Source organism: Struthio camelus, chromosome 22 (genome assembly GCF_040807025.1).
Source record: "Struthio camelus isolate bStrCam1 chromosome 22, bStrCam1.hap1, whole genome shotgun sequence".
Classification (NCBI taxonomy): Eukaryota; Metazoa; Chordata; class Aves; order Struthioniformes; family Struthionidae; genus Struthio; species Struthio camelus.
Genome location: NC_090963.1, coordinates 2,579,739 through 2,598,387, shown reverse-complemented (window position 1 = coordinate 2,598,387; position 18,649 = coordinate 2,579,739). Strand labels below are relative to the sequence as shown.

The 18,649-nt window shown below is 50.9% G+C and overlaps 2 protein-coding genes across 7 annotated transcripts in view; both read left to right on the top strand.

Moving 5' to 3' along the window:
- The window catches only part of BCO2 (beta-carotene oxygenase 2), a 35,399-nt gene extending 32,900 nt beyond the window's left edge, over positions 1-2,499 (top strand). For all 6 annotated transcript variants that reach the window (XM_068917043.1, XM_068917042.1, XM_009670203.2 and 3 more), the window contains 3 exons: positions 82-264; positions 1,325-1,435; positions 1,805-2,499. In XM_068917043.1, coding sequence (XP_068773144.1) covers positions 82-264; positions 1,325-1,435; positions 1,805-1,918 — 408 coding nt within the window. In that variant the 3' untranslated portion in view covers positions 1,919-2,499. The remainder of the gene's footprint in view (positions 1-81; positions 265-1,324; positions 1,436-1,804) is intronic.
- A 2,478-nt stretch (positions 2,500-4,977) lies between these two features.
- On the top strand, positions 4,978-10,016 carry PTS (6-pyruvoyltetrahydropterin synthase). Its single transcript, XM_068916455.1, has 6 exons — positions 4,978-5,124; positions 6,322-6,401; positions 7,491-7,513; positions 8,571-8,627; positions 8,968-9,038; positions 9,505-10,016. Exons 1-6 carry the CDS (start codon positions 5,051-5,053, stop codon positions 9,644-9,646), a joined length of 447 nt encoding a protein of 148 aa, XP_068772556.1. The 5' UTR covers positions 4,978-5,050; the 3' UTR covers positions 9,647-10,016.
- Positions 10,017-18,649: the final 8,633 nt, after the last annotated feature.

The window sequence follows — 18,649 nt, the reverse complement described above, 5'->3', positions numbered from 1 at the left end:
TGGCTGTGCAGTGGGTTAGTGGGACTGGTCAGCTCCTCTCCAAACCTAAACTGACTCTCCTGTAATGCCTACTCCCTCTAGGTCTGGTGCACACATGAAAATCTCCACCCTGAGGGCTTTGAAAACGTTGGGGGCTTAGAGTTCCCTCAGATTAACTACATGCGGTACAACGGTAGGAAGTATCGATTCTTCTATGGATGTGGCTTTCGGCATTTGGTTGGAGATTCCTTGATGAAGGTTGATGTGGAGACCAAGACATTCAAGGTGAGACGAAGCAGGACTGTCTTCTTTAAGAGCTGGAAGTTATTCTACTGAGCTGCTCTCTAAGATCTGTCATCTACTAGGCACTTTGCTCTTTCAGGGGTTTCTTTCAAATGGGTCTAAGATTAGGTCCCTAGCTTCATCTCTCACCTAGTGCCTTGTGAATGTGGCACACTCACTAAACAGGAGAGTACATCATTCCAATTCCCTGGATAGAGAAGGGAATGGAAAGGGCTGGATAATGTACGTACATGTTTTCCAGGCTAAAGAAGAGTCATATCTTATCTGAATGATAACACAAAAAATAGCTAGGTAGTACAGGCAGTTGGAGGTGAGTTGCCAGGGTATTTATGACTCGGGCAAGAAACCAGGTCCAGGATATTCCCACCTACAAACACAACCTGGGATTTATGTTGTACCTCCCTTAAGTGGGGAGTATTGACCTCTGAACCTTTAAGCGCTTACTATGCAGAGACTTTCCCAGGGACCAGAAAGAGTTAGGAATCATCAGAAAGAGACACCGTTGTTTCAAGAGTTCTGCTCGTGAATACTCATTTTGCAGTAAGAGTTGGCAGTAAGCATTTGCCCTCCTTCAGCACCGTGGTTGGTGCCATGGCTGTCTGCAGTAAGAGCAGCAGCAATGCTGTCAGGTGGTGATGGCCATAGATCTCTTCTCTGCTGGCATGGCACCTCTCCCTCCAGGCTGCCTGGGCACAGCCTGGTCTACCCTAGCATGGTGTAAAGCTGGCTGTGCCATCCAGGATTTTTTTTTTTTCCCCCTCCTGATACCTGTGCTGACACAAACTGTTGGATGAAGTGAGCAACAGGACCCCTTTTCACTGCCTGTTTGCAAGGTGCCTGGCATAATGGGCATGCTGTCACAACACTGGCATTGACATATTACTGAAATCAAACTAATGACTGATCAGGTCAGCTACAGGTTTCTTGGGGCACGCAGCTTTCCTGCATGCCTGGGTAGCTTTGCAGGGAGGCCTCTAATTTGGAACTCTGTTAACTGTAGTAGCCGAATATGAATGTCTCCATATGTTACTGTGCTTGCTAGATTTGGCAGGAGGATGGATCCTACCCATCAGAGCCTGTGTTTGTGCCAGTGCCTAATGCCACGGCAGAAGACAGTGGGGTCATCTTGTCTGTTGTGGTCTCCCCCATCGAGGTAATGTATTCCTACTAGTTCATCAAAGCCACATAGTACTAGGTATGTTTGCTAAACCATAAAATTGCATTTGAGGTGCTCTGGCAGGTGATTCTAGCACCGCGCTTCTCAAGGCACGTACCTCCGCAACCGTCAAGCAGAGCTGAGCAAACCTCGAATAGGAGTGTACCTCGGAATATCAGTATTTCTTGGGTGGCATCTGTGACTAGCAGTGCTCCTGGCTACCCGTCTTAGCTTGTAAGGTCTGGCTGTAGGTGTGATGGACTGGTTGTACATTGGGCCTCCCTTGTGTGGGGCAAATGTAGCAGGCTGGGTAGTGGAGTGAAGTTCAGCCTGGCCATTCATTCTGGCTCTCTTTTTATCCTGCAGAACCGAAGCACTTTCCTGCTTGTCTTGGATGCAGAGACCTTTAAAGAATTGGGGCGAGCAGAAGTCCCAGTGCAAATGCCTTATGGATTCCATGGCATCTTTGCTTCTCACTGACAGAAGCCCTTGCTGCCTCCTCTAACTCAGGGCCAGGTTAGGCTCAGAAAGAAACCTCTGCTTTCTTTTACCTCCCACCTTTGCATTATGCCCTGGATGAAGGAACTGCTTCTTCTGTCACAACCTCTGAGTTACTGCTGCATTCCCAGTAAGACACTGTAAAGGGTCTGAAACATACTCTGAGGAAGACCGTAGCCCCACCACTCCAACAGCCCACTGCTTTATCTTGTTTTGCTAATTACCTTGCTAGGCCAACTAGCAGCAGTTCATGAAGGCTGCCAGGTGTAAGGCTTGCAAGGGAAAAAATTGAAACCAAGACGACGGTTCCTTTCTCCTGATACCACTGTGCTTTGCAGGGAAGAGGCCAATCAATATCTGTGCTTTGGCTGCAGTGTGTAAAGCAGAAGGGAATAAAAGGAACTAGTGGCATCCAGCTTCAAGGGAGGGATGTAACTTTACCCCTGCTGCATAAAGATTGCCTTCAGCAAAAATCAGACGGTAAAAGCAAAGGCTTACTTGTAGTGCTGTTCTCTTTACACTAACAGTGCCCTGAAATAAAATGCTGTGGTGTTTGTTCCTTCCTTCCCTCCCCTCACTGAACCCATAGCCAGCCTCTGTGCCATGCCATGAGAAGAGTCAGCTGCAACCCTGACGCATGCTTTATCACGTTACCTGATCTTGCAGAGGTGCAAAACATCTCTACCATGCTCCTGCTTGAACAGCAGAGGTGGCTACAGCTCTGACAAGTAACGTTTCCCACCTTGTTCCTCATGCAACCAGTACGAAACATGTAGAACTCCACCGTGGTCTTGGTATCCCCTTGCTGTAACTTGTGCAGATGAAACTTGGCCCACAGCAGTCTCCCATATGTTTGGTTCCTCGTCCAGGCTCCTGTAGCTTCAGGACAGCAGTCTCCAAGTTCAGCTGAGGTGGGGGTAGGTAGGACGTGCCGAGGGAAACCTCTCTAGCAGTTTCTTTACAAGCCCTGGCTTTAAAGACACTGTGAAAGGCAAAAGCTTCCTGGAGAATGGATTCCCCTCATGGCTTAAGGGCTTTTCCCAGGTTTCTCACAATGGAGCACTGTAAAATGTTTTGAACCCCTTCCCTGAGCAAAAAAAGTGAGCCTTGGGCTCTGGTGTTTTGGGGAAAGCCCTTGCTTCCTATGTGCAAATTTGCTCTGCTTTATTTCAATTCTTGATTTTTCTGGAGGCTGGCCCAGACAGAATGGAATCAAGTCGGAGCTGACTCACTTTTCCAGAACAATCCAGCTCTCTTGTCTGACCCTGCTTCACCTTCCTTTTAGATCTTGGGGAAAAGGCAAGGGGGGAGAAATAAGGATTGTACACAAGGCTGCAGCCCTGGGAGAAGGCAGAAGGAGAGGCTCACGCTAGAGCTGGTCTCACAAAGCCACTAGATGGCAAACATCCCCCGGGATTGGTGCTCCAGCCCTGCCACCCTGCTGCCTGGCCTGCTCCAGCCGGCAGCCCAGTGTGTGACCTGCCATGTCAGCCAGCGGAGTCTCTCTCCCTTGGCCCACAGGGCTTCCCAGACCCCAGCAAGGTCACATCTCCGTGGCTGGCAGCTGAACGGTGCTAAGGAAATGCTTAATGAAGGCTCTTACAGCTTTGTCACCATTGCTGCTTTTTTTAAGCCTTTCCTTCGTGGGGAGGTGGGAAGTGGAAAGGCAGCTGTCAGAAGTCCCTGTGTTAGCGGTAACCAGTCACAGTACCCAAGCCAGGACTGTAGATCAACGCTGAAGTGGGGGAGAGAGGCCCTGCAGCGCAGTCTTTATAAAGCTGCACTTCAACAGTACGTAATCCGTCGGCCCTGCCTGCATCACGTGCGCTCAGGCTGTGCGCCACTGCCTTCAGAGCTTCAGAGCTGTTCTTGTAATGCCGAACTCGGCAGCTCCTTCTCTGATGCTTGGAGTTTTCCCGTTCCGGTGAAGCGGCAGATATGCTTCACCGTCCTCGGGGTGCTAGGAACACCGTGACGGCAACGCGCTGACGCACGTACCTCCGTTCACATCCGTGCAGCGCTGAGGAATCCTAGTTCCCCCGCTCTCTCCCAAAGCTTTCTGTAAATCACGACGCTTCATGGATTCCTCTGCTTGAACTCCGTGAACGTTACTACCAGAGTGCACTCCTCCAAATGTGTCAGCTTTATAGCCATCCCAGAAGTAGAATTAGTTTGCCAGCATAGAAGGGGAATCAACAGGCTTGGCAGCCCTTCCTCTCTACCTGGTGTGGTTACTAGATCTAACCCATCGCAGATCAGGCCTGTGACAGGGCCGCGGGGCACGCTCAGGAACTGTACAATAGCTCCTCTGATAGCACGGTGCTGGGGGATGGACAGAGCTCAGCTGCTGTGTGGTGGGTAGCAGTTAAATCAGCAAGTCTTTATCAGTCCTTTCAGGTGAGCGTTGCTGCGTGGACCGCTTCTCCGGGGACTGCCGCCCTGAACACCTTTCGTGCGTGTTCAGAGCTTGCCAGCTCTCTCCCGGCAGGCCCAGCCCTGCGCATCCGTATGTCTGCAAACGCGCTTCTTGCTCTTGCCGTTACTCAAAAATCAAAACGAAAGGCAAACTGCTGGCCTGCTAACATTACCTCTGCGGGCTGATTGAGAGGGTGAAAAGCCTTGAAGCTTTCCTGGAAAAACGACAAGTGCGACGCATGAGTTTCGGGACCTGGATTTGCCCTGGGTGTCTGTTGAGGCGCAGCTCCCGGGCCCACGGACAGCCCCTGCGCCGTCTGAGCAGAGGCGCTCCACTGATGCCGTTTTCCCGGTGCACGCCTGAGCCAACCCGTCCCCGGGGCCTCGCACCCGGCAGCCGGGCTCAGGTGAAGAAGCCCGAAAGCAGGGTCTGAACCAGGCCGGGAGCTGCAAGGTCGGCTCGCCTCCCGGCGTCGTGGCACCGAGCCCACCCGGACGCGGGCGAAGGCCGGCCGCGCTCGGCCGCCCCTCGCCCACCGCGGGGCCGGCGCAGGGCGCTCCAGCGGCCGCCCCCTGCTCCGCCGGCCGAGGCCGAGGGGCAGCGGCCCGCGCTGGGGGGCGCTGCCGGGCCCGGCCCGAGGCCCCGGATGGAGCCGGAGCCGGAGCCGCCGCGCAGGCGCTGCCGGCCGCGGCCCCGCCATGGCGCCGCTGGCCGCCCGGCTGGCGCGGGTCTCCCGCGCCGTCACCTTCAGCGCCTGCCACCGGCTGCACAGGTGAGCGGCGGCGGCGGCCTCGGGCCCGAGGGAGGCGGCGCGGGTCCCGCGCTCCTTCCTGAGCGGCGCCTGCAGCCCGCAGCGGCTTCCTCTGTGGCGCGGGAGCCCCCGGGGCTTTGCTTACTCCTGAGCGACCAGCACTAACGGTTATACCCGGCTTCGGTCGTTTCCTGCTCGTCGGAACCGGCCGGAGGAACCCCAAGGGGTCCGGGAAGATCCCAAAGGGGTCCGGGAAGATCCCAAAGGGGTTTGGGAGGAACCCAAGGGGTCTAGGAGGAACCCAAAGGGGTTTGGGAAGATCCCATAGGGGTCTAGGAGGAACCCAAAGGGGTTTGGGAAGATCCCATAGGGGTCTAGGAGGACCCCAAAGGGGTTTAGAAGGAACCCAAGGGGTCTGGGAAGATCCCAAAGGGGTGTAGGAAGTACCCAAAGGGGTCTGGGAGGAACCCAAGGGGTCTAGGAGGAACCCAAGGGGTCCAGGAAGATCCCAAAGCGGTTTGGGAAGAACCCAGAGGGATTTGGGAAGAACCCAAGGGGTCCGGGAAGATCCCAAAGGGGTTTGGGAGGAACCCAGAGGGATTTGGGGGGAACCCAAAGGGGTTTAGAAAGAAACTAAAGGAATTTGGGAGGAACCCAAGGGGTCTGGGAAGAACTCAAAGGGGTTTGTGAGGATCCCAAAGGGGTTTTGGGAGGAACCCAAGGGGGTTTGTGAGGATCCCAAAGGGGTTTTGGGAGGAACCCAAGGGGGTTTGTGAGGATCCCAAAGGGGTTTGGGAGGAACCCAAGGGGTCTGGGAAGAACCCCAAGGGGTTTGGGAGGAACCCAAGGGGTCTGGGAAGAACCCAAAGGGGTTTAGGAGGAACCCAAGGGGTTTGGGAAGAACCCAAGGGATTTGGGAAGAACCTAAAGGGGTTTGGGAGGAACCCAAGCAATTTGGCTGCGCTGGCGCCTGGCTGGCTCGCAGCACTGGTGCGGCACTGGCGTTGAGCGGTTGCGGTGAGGCCCACATTTGTGCGTGCAGAACGCTGTCAAGTGCGGCTTGGCAGGGCGGAAGCGCTCCCGCAGCCTGGCCTGGGCCTCCCGGGTCAAGTTTGGGGGAGCAGGGAAGAGGAGGGAGCTGGAAAGGCCATCCAGGTCGAAGCGGAGCTGGGGCGGTGCGGAGGCGCTGCTGAAACGCCACGTGTGTGTTTCTCACAGCAAATCGCTGAGCGACGAAGAAAACTTGAAGCTCTTTGGGAAATGCAATAACCCACACGGCCACGGGCACAACTATAAAGGTAAGGGGCTGGCTGGTGTCCGAGCTTACCCGCTGGGGCATGGATGGAGGCTGCTCGTGGCAGGCAGGCTGGTTCGGATGTGAGTAACCGCTAGGAGAGCGAGGCCGGTCGCATGTCGCAGCAGGCTGGCCTGGCTTTTGGTGGCTGTTTTCTTTTTTTTTTTTTTTGCTTTTATTTCCTTTTGTTTTCTTTTTTCAAGAAGAATTGGAATGAGTCCTCAACAGCAGGGGGTGTGAACCTCAGCACAGAGCTGCAAGCCGTTAAAGTAGATGGATAGTAAATATTTACCTCCAAATGCCACTTAATAAATGACAGCTATTTGTTCATAATCTGCACGATCATTGTGCGTTTCGAACGGTGATTTTGCTAAGCAAAATACATGCAACTAAAACAGCCCATAAACTTTACTTGAATGTTCCCACGAGTTCTTCTCCTGGCATCTTCAGCCTATGCACGTGAAATCAGATCTCCCCAACTGACAGGCTGGTTTTGGACTGCCTGTGTATTGTAAGTACCCTGAAACCTCTACTACAGAGCCACTAACTTTACTAGGGAAGACAGATTGCTGAGCTGAAGACCTGCCCCTCATTTTAAGGCTGAGTTACAGGCACAGCTGTGCTTACCTTCTCATATGAGAAGGATGTTCCCATTTTCAAAGATTGCTGGAAAATGAGGGAGATGCCCCTAAGCAAGCAAAGGGGCCCTTATCACTGAGGAGAATCACAACCAGGCTCGGACCATTATGACTTTCTGGTTTTGTCCAAAAGACTGCTGATCAGGAGACTCTTATCCTGAGTAAAAAGGGCATAGAAAGTAGTTATTTGAGGAGTCAGCTAGTCTGTGGCTGCCTGCAAGTGGTTCTTCAGGGATAGTGAGCATCAGACCTTGAAGAATGAATTGTTTAGGAGCTGGGTGACTCTGAGTAGTTTGTCTTTATACAGCGGAGAGCCATTCTGTAAAACCAGTCCCGCTTCTAAGCGCTAGGAAGCTCCCACTGGCCCCGGGTGGATTAGTGATGTATGGGCTGTCTGTCCTGATCACTTAGGTTCACTGTGTCACACACATGACTTGGTATTTTCTTTTTTTCAGTTGTAGTCACTGTGCGTGGAGAGGTAAGTGTGATCACCAGTTTTTTTCCATTCCTTAGGGCAACAGCGTAGCTGGGTCTCTGTATTCCACGATTCCTAACTTCCAGCTAGATTGCTAGTTTTCCCGGGGTGTTTGAGGAAGCTCTGTATACATGACTGTAGAAGAAGGTATTCTATAATCGCTTTTTTCCTGAAGACAGCTGTCCCTTTCACCCTGCATCTCACAGGTGTTTGAAGGGGATCATATTTAAGTCCTAGGCTTGTAATTTTCCTTGGGGCACAGAGCTTTGCCTGCCAGGACCTCACTGCAGAACAAGTAGGTTCTCCTCTCAGGTCTGCGGTGCACCTTCTGGATGACTATTGAGCCAAAGGGAGGTTTATTAATTACACTGTTTGTTTTTTCTCTCCTGTTTCTCCAAGGTATTTTATTGCAAGTACAAAAGGAACTTCTGCTTTCACAATTGCTTTTTACCCTTCAACCTGTCACTGTTTTGTGTATTTCTGCAGAGTGAGTTGTTTTGATAGCGCTTAGGTTTTAATGTTTCCCTAACACTTTTGTAGGGTTTCGGGTTCATAGGGAGGTTGACGAGGGGGGGTTGCATTCAGACCTGAATCAAAATTTTTAAAGCCTTTTCCTTCCAAGTTCCGGAAATTCCCTGTCACCTGCACAACCTGCTTTTGTTTGTAGAGCTGTGCCTCCTGTGGATGGAGGATGTCCTGAGCTCAGGTTAGTCTTTGACTATTTTTCTTGGTTATTCAACCCAGCGATTTAATGCCTGTATTCCTGCTTATGATCTTGCTAAATCATTGCTTGGAGACTGTGTGTTTTAGAGAGGTTTTTCCTCCTTAGTGTAGGCTTTTATATAAGAGACAGCAGAACCACCGGAGTTGTTTGTATGCTCTGTCTAGCCTGTGAGGACATCACGGGGTAGAGTTGGAGCTCGGCATGGGAAAGTGGAGAGAGATTTTTCTTGTGGGTCAGGTGTCCTGAGCACACAGTCTGATTTGCACTGGATCATGGCAGCTTTGGTAATAAGGACCAGTAGCCAGGCTACTGATCTCCCTTTTGTTTTCCTTTCAGATTGATCCAGTCTCAGGGATGGTTATAAACCTAACAGACCTGAAAGAATATATGCAGGTAATAGTGCTACTTTCCTAGACAACAGCAGTTTGTTTAGTACCAAGGTGGAGACACTGTGAGTTGGTAGTGTAAGAAATAAAGAAGAAATTAAGAAGTGATGTCAGACCTAAATGCTTTAGCGCAGTGGTGTGAGGCAGCACAACGTATCCTGCTAGGAAGCTAACAGGCGGATGTAGGGCTCCTATCCTTTCGAAACATACTGTTGCCTTCCTCCAAACTGACATGCATGATAATTTGGACCCCAGTACACTGTCCCTACTGGGACAGTATTGCTGATGCTGCTAATTGCTGTTGCTGATTGCTGTTAATGTTACTGATTGCTCTTGTCTGCCTACAGGAGGCCATCATGGAGCCACTTGACCACAAAAACTTGGATAAGGATGTGCCCTACTTTGCTGAGGTTGTGAGGTGTGTGGTAGGGACTCCTTTGAGTTGCACGGCCTGGGAATAGTCTCTGGGGCTGAGTCCTACATCTGAAGCAGCAGCCTCTGAAGCAGCTGTGCATTTCACATGCTGGGTGTCCTGGCTGCCCTACATCCCTGTGGCTGGCTGGGTGCGGGCCTGCTGGGGCAGCTGTGGTCCCCCATGCTCTGGAAGGCACAGCTCACTCTCACCTAAGGAGCCCTTTGCACACTGGTACTTCTCACAGTGAGCCTGCTCTGTAGATATCTTGGGGAGACAGATATAACCTGTTAATTAGAGCTAGTGTTACGTGTGTTTGCTGGCACTGGTTCGAGCCCCACTTGCATTCAGTGTGTCATCTCATGAAAGCTGCCCGCATGCTTCCCCTTGGCCTTTCTCATGCCCGTTCTAGGTAGAGCCTAGTCAAACGCCATTGCTGTCGGTTCTCAGTGCGCTCCCCTTTTACTCCTAGCACCACTGAGAACGTTGCCGTGTTCATCTGGGAAAACCTCAAGAAGCTCCTGCCCATGGGGACTCTTTACAAAGTCAAAGTGTACGAAACAGACCAGAACATTGTTGTGTACAAAGGAGAAGAAACAATCTCTGAGAAGTGAAATGAGCTTAAGCTCAGGTGATCAGAAATCCTGCTGTCTAATTACATCAGTGAATTACTTCAGCCCTGTGCACCGTATCTCTTATATGTGGACATTGATTTTGCATTTCAGAAGGACAAGAATAGGTATTTTACAAAAATTCTTGCAGCAAGCTGGCAGTTGGGGTTCACAGAATTTGTTGATTTGTCTGCTTTTTTCCAAGACATTTCTTTTTTGCAAACCCCAGCCATCAAGCTGATGCAAAACCTGCGGTTGTACTGTGTTAAATAAAGCAGCTTCCTAGAGAGTCTTGCAAAGTGTATATCCCTTTCAACCACAAGAGGCTTTGACTTTCTCTAATTAAACACTGGATTAATTTATGGATTTTTAATAGCCTCGACTTTGTTTTTTGTTTTGCTTCTTGATCAGATAGAGAGTGACAACTCCGTGAATTTTTTCTTTAGTGGTTCAGACTCTCCTTCCTCTGGCTAGCAGGTCTGTTTCTGTATAAGGAACTGGTATAGTGAGTAATAAAATTGTTTGCAAAGCAATTCCAGTATAGCTGCAAAGCTAAAGAGAACAGTACATTGTTGAGAATGAGCATGAAGAGCTGAGGAAAAAAGTTAGAGCGTCTTTTAAACTGGGCTGGCTTGTGTGCTTTTGCCAGGACACATTGGCCTGAAAACTCCAGACAGAAGGTGAAAGCGGAGTGGGAGAGGAAATAGGAACATTGCAGCCCCAACTGCGTAAGAGAGCCCTCATGCAGTGGTCAAAGTGCCCTATGGGAAGTAGGTGAGAATAAAGGCTTAAATCCTGATTACCCAGCTGCTGTCCCAAAGCTGCTACTCCTGTGAAGTTTTACTAAGAGAATACTTTTCATGTTATCAGATTCTGGCTGAGTTTGTCTCATCATTGTGTAAGCAATCACTTTATTGGTACCCTGTGGTGCTAGCTCAGTACAGGACCAGAGCAGACAGACATGATCCTCACCTTGCTGTAGAGTCATCCCTGCTACAGGAGGCTTTCCGTTCAACGTCTGATGTGGAGAGCTGGTGCAGCAGGGAAGGACCTGTGATACCTTGAGACTCTATTCATTTAAAGTCCCCTAAAAGCTTGTAGGCACAAGCGGTCAGGTCGAGTATGTTTTTCTTAAGGAAGTCCTTATGAATTCTAGGAATAAACTCCCCCCTTTTTTCTCTCTGGAGAAAGCAGTCAGCTGGTGCTCCTCCATGTCAAAAAGGTCTCGTAGACAAAAGGAGCACCTGGCATGCATCAGTCCTTGATGCTGGTGCTTCCCACTGTCTCCTTTGCAAATCGGGTGATGCTGCGCTGTTAGTTCAGCACAGGTTGTTACAAAAGGATGAGGTTGTAAGATGTGTTTATATGAACACTAACCAAATAATTCTGAAGATTCCTGAAATTGTAGGCATACCATGAAAGCTGAGTGCAGGAAGAATGCATGTAAAACCAGTGAGGGAACGATTATTGCACAACTGCAATGGTTGTTTTTAGGGTCATAAGATCAAATTCTCCGCCTAGAGGCAGAAGTGATAGTACTGTATGTGATTCTCTTTATCACATGAGCAAAGTCCTGAAGGGGAGTCAGAGTAATTAGACGATACGACCAGGAAGCTAGCAATGCACATAATTAAAAAAGTGACATCCAGAGCGATAATTCCCTTGCTTTACAAGGAAATTATGTGTCTGAATAGCGATAGCAAACAGCAGTATTTTGAAAGGTTTAATGAACCTTGCCTGATAGTTAACCTTGGCCTTGCTTCACTGCAGGCTGAAGGCAAACTATTGTTCTGTAGCTACCGACTTGGCTGGAAAGTAGCTTTTATAATTCCAAAAAATACTTTGACTGCTTTCTCTTAAACCGTGACTACTTTCTATGGGCCACAGTTCTGTGTTGTATCGTACCTTGATCCACCTTTGTTCAGATTTTCTGGGTGAGCTTCTAAAAGGGGGTTGGTTATAAGGAACGGCTAGATATGAGAGGTGTTCCTGCCCACCTTCCTTTTTTGGCAGAGCAAAACCTCTGCCATTGAGGTTCCAGTGTTCATTTCTTTCTTCTTAAAGACAGTCCTTTGGAGAATAACTGCCTGCGAATTCGTTCCAGTGTCACCCAAGTAGGTGAGTCACCCAAGCAGGGAGTGCTCAGTGCATCAAATGAAGGGAACGTGCCCCCCACCCCCACCCCCAACCTTTTTTTCCCCAGCAGTGGCACCAGTCAGCTTTTTTCAGTGTGAGCTCTGGCCAGGGAGATTTTGCAGTTTACCTGAATGTTCCTGCCGGTATGTATTTTGTCAGGTTTTCATTCCGGTTTGCTGTAATAAATGACGTAGATCGTACGTGGATGATAGCTGCTGTTGATGAGTCACAACGCGTTTGCTGTCATCAGTGCATCACAGAGACTAAAATGGATCATATGGTATCTTTACCAGAAGCCTAATTCAGCTGTTGACATTATTGGCAAAAACAAACAACTGGGTACATCTGTGTAGCACAGCTCAGTGCTACTACTAGCCCAAGTGAGGTGCTGGGCCATGGATGCTAGCCCAAACCCCTTATCTTTTCCTCCAGTGTAATATAGCATTGACAAAGTCCTGCAATAGCATGGGCGTTTCTGTTTATCGCTGTATTGCTTGTTGCGTGTACCTGGATCCTGTATTCCAAGCAGTCCAGTTTAAATGGTAGCAAATCTGGAGAGACTGAAATAAATTGGCTTACTGGGTAGCAGCTTGGGTGAAGGGGGTTGGCAGTATCAGAGCTGGAATTCTAATTGCTGATATCCCAAGAAACTGCAGTATATTCTGTCCCTTCTCCTACCTTAGAGGGATCTGCGTCCTTGCAGGTGTGTATGAGCTCCATGTAGGGAAGTCTCTGTAGCCTCCAAATACAGAGGAGGGTGGTATAAGGAGAGAATTAACTCACATCAGTAAGAATCCCTTTGCCGTAACTTATTTATTGAATGATGGAATGGTTTGAGGGAGGATCATTCAGGTGACTCATAACAGCAAGTTAAAAGGTCAAAGCTGATCCCAGGAGAGTTACTGTAGGAGCAAGACTTCATACTTCAGTGCACATGAATGTAAATAGCAGTGTAACGGCAGCAGGATCAGAACGTGCTATCTGTGCTGTGCTTAGCAGGGCCTGAGTTGGAAGGCTCAGTTCTTCCTGTCACACGGAAAGATAAATAATCAGGTTCTTTAGAAAAGTGGTGTCAGGGCAGGGACAGAGTGAATGGGGAGCCTGTGCGAGAAGCTGGCCTCCTCAGTGCCTGCTGCTGCATTCGCACTCACGCCGCGCTTCAGCTAACGTGACCGTTCGGTTCTGCCAACTAGAAGCAAAGCCTGAGGCTGCCCAGTTTCAAAGCAAAGCCGTTCGGCAACAGCCCCCCTTTTGTTTTAATTCTTCCTAGGGGACGATTTCCCATTTGGCCTCGTTGCGAGGAGAAAAAGTCTTTTTTCTGGTCTTGGAACGCAGTGACCACAGGAGGACTCTGGGTTCAGCTGCAGCTTTTGCAGCGTGGGGAGTGGGAATTGATCGTTTTCCCATGACGTCTGAAGTTATGAAACGGGGCACAGCACAAGGGATGCTATTAGAAAAGGAGCAGCAAAGCGAAAGCCAGCAGTTTTTCTGAGCCGCGTTCTGGAGCTTGGTCTTACATGCCACTCCCTGGGCTGTTATTTATAGTTCATTGTAGTCCCAACAATGACCAAGTTAATAAATAATCCGAGCATCGTTGTTGATGAGGGGCTACGTGTGGGACATGAAGCCCCTGCCAGGAGCTGTTCCTCTGGCGCTCAGGCGACCGGCCGCGTGTTACAGTTGCTGAACTGAAGCTTGCTCCTGTAGCATGGCTCCTTTGCGTGTGCGCGCAGTGGCAGGAACGCAAGGAGCATCGCCGGCCCTTTCACAGGACCTCTGCCCCGTTGGCTGCCCGAGACCGGCGGTGCCCTGGCGGGGAACAAGAAGTGAAACGAGGCCGCCGGAGAGCCGCCAGCTTTGTCCTGTGCAGGGGCTGGGCGGCACACAGTGAACGGAGCTGGGCGCTCCGGGGGAGAAGGAAATGCTGCCGGTAAGAGCTGCTGAGCGACCGAGGGAGACAATCCCACCCTGCAGAAGTGCAGCATGAGGCTCTGGGGAAAGCAATGCTGGAGAAAAGAGCACGTGAGGAGGATAAAGAGCATTTTGACGCTGTCCTCCTGCAGCGAGCGTTATCTGTCCTGTGTAAATCAGTGAGGCCAGGGCCTGGGGGAAAAAGGGTGTGATCTTACCACATATGCACAAGGGGAGGTGATTTATGGCAAAGAAAGTCATGGTTCAGGCATTTCCTGGTGTTTGCCTCCTTCACCCTGCAACTCTACTGTCCTTTTAACTTGTATGGGTGTGGGTGTCCATATGTACAAGAGAGTCATTAGGATGGGAGGGAAGGCAAACTTTTGCTGTACCAAGGGTATGATTTGTTTATTCAGACGCTCCGCTGAAGCACTCGTTTGGAAAACTCATGGCTGCTCTAAAAGTTATTTTAAAATGTCTGAGGATGTGGCAAGGGACAAAGCGATGCTGGCCCAAGGCGAGGCACCTCTGAGCCAAATGTCCCTACTTAAATCTGTGGATACAACGTGACTCTCCTACTGTTCTTATCCACCTCCAGTGGGCTGCTGAGAAAGTAAACGTTGCTGTTACTTCCACTGGAAAGGGACAGGTACAGCCAACAGGAGACCTAGGGCTAACGCTGCATCTTGTTCTGCAGCAGTGAAGGTTTTTTGGGTGACGTAAATTAAGGAAATAAAATTAATCTTTAATCTTGATCGATTGATTTCTCCCAAAATGAACATTGCACTTTCTCCTGCTTTATCTAAGCTAAGAAACATCAACAAGATGTCGAATCTGTAGTCCAAGAAGTTGGGGCCTGTTCTGCTGGTTTCTGCGAGGCATGGTGGGTATCACGACAGCTATTAAACTTGAGGCATTACAGCAAGCCAATGGGAAGGCTGGGAAAATTTTTAATAGATCTTTATTGCTCACAGTAAGACATTTGTCGTGGTACTCTGTTAATTATTAATAAATGGTTTAAAACTAAAAACTTCCAGTAGCAGATTCCCACTCATGGTTAACGCAGGGTTTCATCTCTCCCTAAAAATTAGACCTCAGGGCTCATCTGATATATCCTGAGAGCCTCTGCTGTGCCTCGGTAGGCAGTGGAGTCCTTGTCAGGAGCCTGGACTTTGGCTTTGCACTGCCATGCACCTGGCGGTGCCTCCAGAGCGAGGCTGTGCCGTGCCGTGCAGGGAGCAGGGTGCTTCATGGCACGAAGGAGATGAAGAGTGTTTGCCTAGGCTTGTTTCGGGCTGTTGAACAAACTGCCAGTCAATATTTGCTGCCAACTATGGATTCTTTCCAAAAAGACCCAGCGTTGTCCTCCGGTATCACAGGGACAAAGGTTGAACGGAGTCCCTAGGTTTTGGCTCCTGGATGACTGAGAGCCAGCAGAAGGGAGCCCAGGACCCAGCAGACCAGGCTGGCCGCCCCCGCAGGACCTCCCAGCACTGCAGCAGCATGCTTCACACCGTTTTTTCTAGGGGAAAGGGCTGCCCTAAATCCGATGACTCATTTGTCACCTGCGTGCGTCTGTGCAGCTCTAGGACCTGGCTGGGCTCTGCCACAGGTCCCCGCTGCAGCCACAACTTCTGCACGATATTTGACATCCTGATCTGGGTTTTGTGGTCGAGTGGCTCTGTGCCTCTGGGGTGGAGAAGGAAGACACCAGCATCTGTCCTGGTGGCAGGGTCAGGCAACGTGGCACGTTGCAGTCTCTTGGGAGATTAGCTCCGAGTCAAAGGAGGGCTTTGCTTTGCTTGTGCTTTAGGACTAGAAAACTGAAGTGATGCTGGCTCTCTCATTAGCGTCATTCACAGCTTGCCAAGAGATGTGCTGTGGTGCGATGGGAGAGGACAGGGTCATCACATGGGGACAGTAGCATGTGGCTGGGAACCTTATTTTGAATGTCGCAGACCAGTTTTCCCTGCAGCAGGACAGAGGCTCTAGGCTATCATTCCAGCATCTCATGAACCTGTGCCCTGTTGCTTTCGTCTTTTCTACAGCAGAATTTCCCCATATTTTAGTCTCAGATGATATATTTTACCCAGTGATGAGGCCTCGCCCTTATTGCCCTTCCTGCTGAAGCATGAGAATTTCTGCGTGTCTGATTCAAATTCCCGGTTACAGCACAACACTGAGTGACCGCACTTGGGTCCAAGGACAGGTGTAGGCAAGTGGTGTCGGTTGCTCCTTTCTCGGTTTGTCGCCCTGTCTCTGAGTTGTGCCAGCGGCCAGTGCAGGGGCTTGAGCGTCAGCTCCGTGAAGGCACAGACACCGAAAGAGAGTCTAGATAAGAAGGCTGGGATGAAGGGACCCCATCTCCCCCCGCTCACAGCAGGGCTATCCAACATCACGCCTGCCTTTGGGGAGAGCAGACCACATCTCTAAGGTGTCTCAGCAAGGATGTGCAGTTACATATCTGTCTTGAGTCAGGCAGAAAGGATTAGGTGCTGGAAGACTTGAGCCTGTCTTAGAAAGGCTGGAAGGGGGGGAGATGGGCTGCTATCTCAGGGACTACGTGCAGCGTGCCTGCTCCCCTGGACAGGGTTTCTGAAGGAGAGCTCCGAGCCTCGCGAGGGCGTTTTGCTCTGTACATTTCAATGAATGTTAGAAAGGAAAATAATTATTGTTTGTGTCCCGGCTCCCCTGTCATGAATCACAACATTCCCTTGCAGAACAAAAAAACAACAAACAGACAGCTTCTGGAGTGGCAATGAGACTGTCGGAGGCCGCAGGGGAAGATGCAGGCCCCGATGCAAAGTTTCATTTCCCTCTCCAGGGCAGCTGGCAGCGCGCCTGACTGCTGCAGCCCGGCAGCTGCCTTCCTCGCCACCGCGATTCGGGGCAGCTGGCCCTGCTCTCCCTGGAGCAGCTGCGGTTTCCGCACAGCATGTTAAGTGGCTTCCTTACTACCTGTCTTGCTTTCCCCCAGGGCCCTCCTTCCTCTGCAGCTGGGGAAGTCGTGGCAGCCCTTGCCTTGCTCTTGCTTGGTGCTCACTGGGTGAAGCTCCCTTTGGGCCCAGCACCGTGTCCGGGTGGCTGTCCTCTCCGGCTCTCAAGCACCACGAGGCCCTCAGGGAGGGTTTGAGGGGCTGTTTCCTCCTCGGGCACACCTTGCAGGAATCACAGGGATGCAGTGGGCCACGTGGGTCCTGGAAGCAGCTTTTCAGCCACTGCGGGTGCGTTCTTGTTCCCCTCTTTGGGAGCCACAGAGCATCAGCTCCTGGGACACTGTGCAGAGGGTCCTCAGACCTCCCTGCTACCACCTCTGTGCTGCCTGGGCTAGCGCTTGCGATCCTTATTCACCCATGATTTCCCCATCGTTTGCTATCATAACCTGGTGGTAGCAAGCTTCTGGGAAGTGAGAGCAAGCAGGTTAGATATAAAGCTGCTTGTAATTTTTTATGAGTCTTTACTGCTTGAAAGAGCTGTTGGGAAACAAAAAAGAAAGGTGAGACAGACCTGAGATAATATGTCCCTCAGCAACATTGAGGTGGTTGTTTTCTCAGGTGTGTCCTTTAAACAAAGGTTACTGGTTATGTTGTGATGTTATGTTGTGAATTCCCCACAGAGCTCATAAAATTGTCTTGGAGCAGAAGAACTCGAGCGCGTGTCAGCTGAGGGAGTAACTGGTATCCAGCTCCGGGGAGAGAGCAGCCCGGCCAAAGAGGGGGAGGTGGAAGCGGGATGGACCTAGTTCTTGGAGACTCCAAAGTTAAGCAAAAGGGTAGTCCCCACTTCACGAGGGGAGTTGTTTCCCAGACCCTCCCATTTTGCTTTGTTCCCACGTGGTTTGGGAAGGCTGTTGGCTTCCTGCGTTCCCCTCTGCAGAGAGGCGCCCCAGGTGGGAGACCAGAGCCTCCAGCGCCTTGGGCGCTGCCGAGCATGAAGGCAGGCGGCCCCTGCCCGCGGAGCTGCTGGTGCTGGTGGAAAACTCTGAGAGACCCTGACAATGCAGAGGAAAGGATTAGGTGCCCGGGCCAGGTGGAGAAATAGGGTCCTGCCGTTGTATATATTTAGTATTTATATAAGTAAACCGCACCTCTTAGTTCATTATTTTTCTTCCTGGCAGGGAGCGTGCCAAGGACCAGGCAGCATGGTTTTGTGTGATAAGAGCCCACAATTGAATCCGTAAGCGGGCGTCCTTCGGGGGCAGCGTGACCTTGAGCGCGGGAGCTGCCCTTCGGCTGTTGCGCCGGGAGCTGGGCTGAGCTGGGCCTTGCGCTGCTGCCTAATGGGAGGGATGGTCTCGGCCTCGCACGTTCCAGCGCCCGAAGGACAGAGCGACTCTTTTGACAAGCATGAACGATAGTGCTGCTTTGAGTCCCTTCTTCTTCCTCCCTTTGGACTGGGGAGGGCAAAGGGAATGAGTTTCTCTGTGTGGGGAAATGAGGGGGAGAGAGAGAGAGAGAGACACACACACACACTCTTTGGAGGAGACAAACTCTGAGTGCAAACCCGGAGCGTTTATTTACACGCTGGGTGGTTCCCAGTCATCTCTGGTGGGTACAGTCGGCACATGGCGATAAAACAGGCGCTTTCGTTCATATTGTTCCCACAAGCTTTAAAAGGTAGATAATCCCTCCGGCTGTAGCTGAGGCCCCAGCAAAGGCTGGCGGGGCCACTGCTGGCCCCAGGCTGGAAGCCACATCTCTGGTCCATGGCCATCCAAATGGGCTCTGTCTCCTGCAGAAGGAAACAGCCAGAGGACAAGTAGGGCAGAGATGCCCTTCTGACTCGGCCCTCCAGAGCTTTCTGGCTCACCCTGGAGAGGAGTGCAGTGAACAGTCCCCACTTCTTTTTGTGTCTTTATGTGCTTGTCTGTGGGGGTAATTCGCCGTATTCAGAGTCGCTTCAGCTTCCCCTGCCACATCTCAGCCAATCCAGGACATAATGTTAGGTGCAATAGCCAAC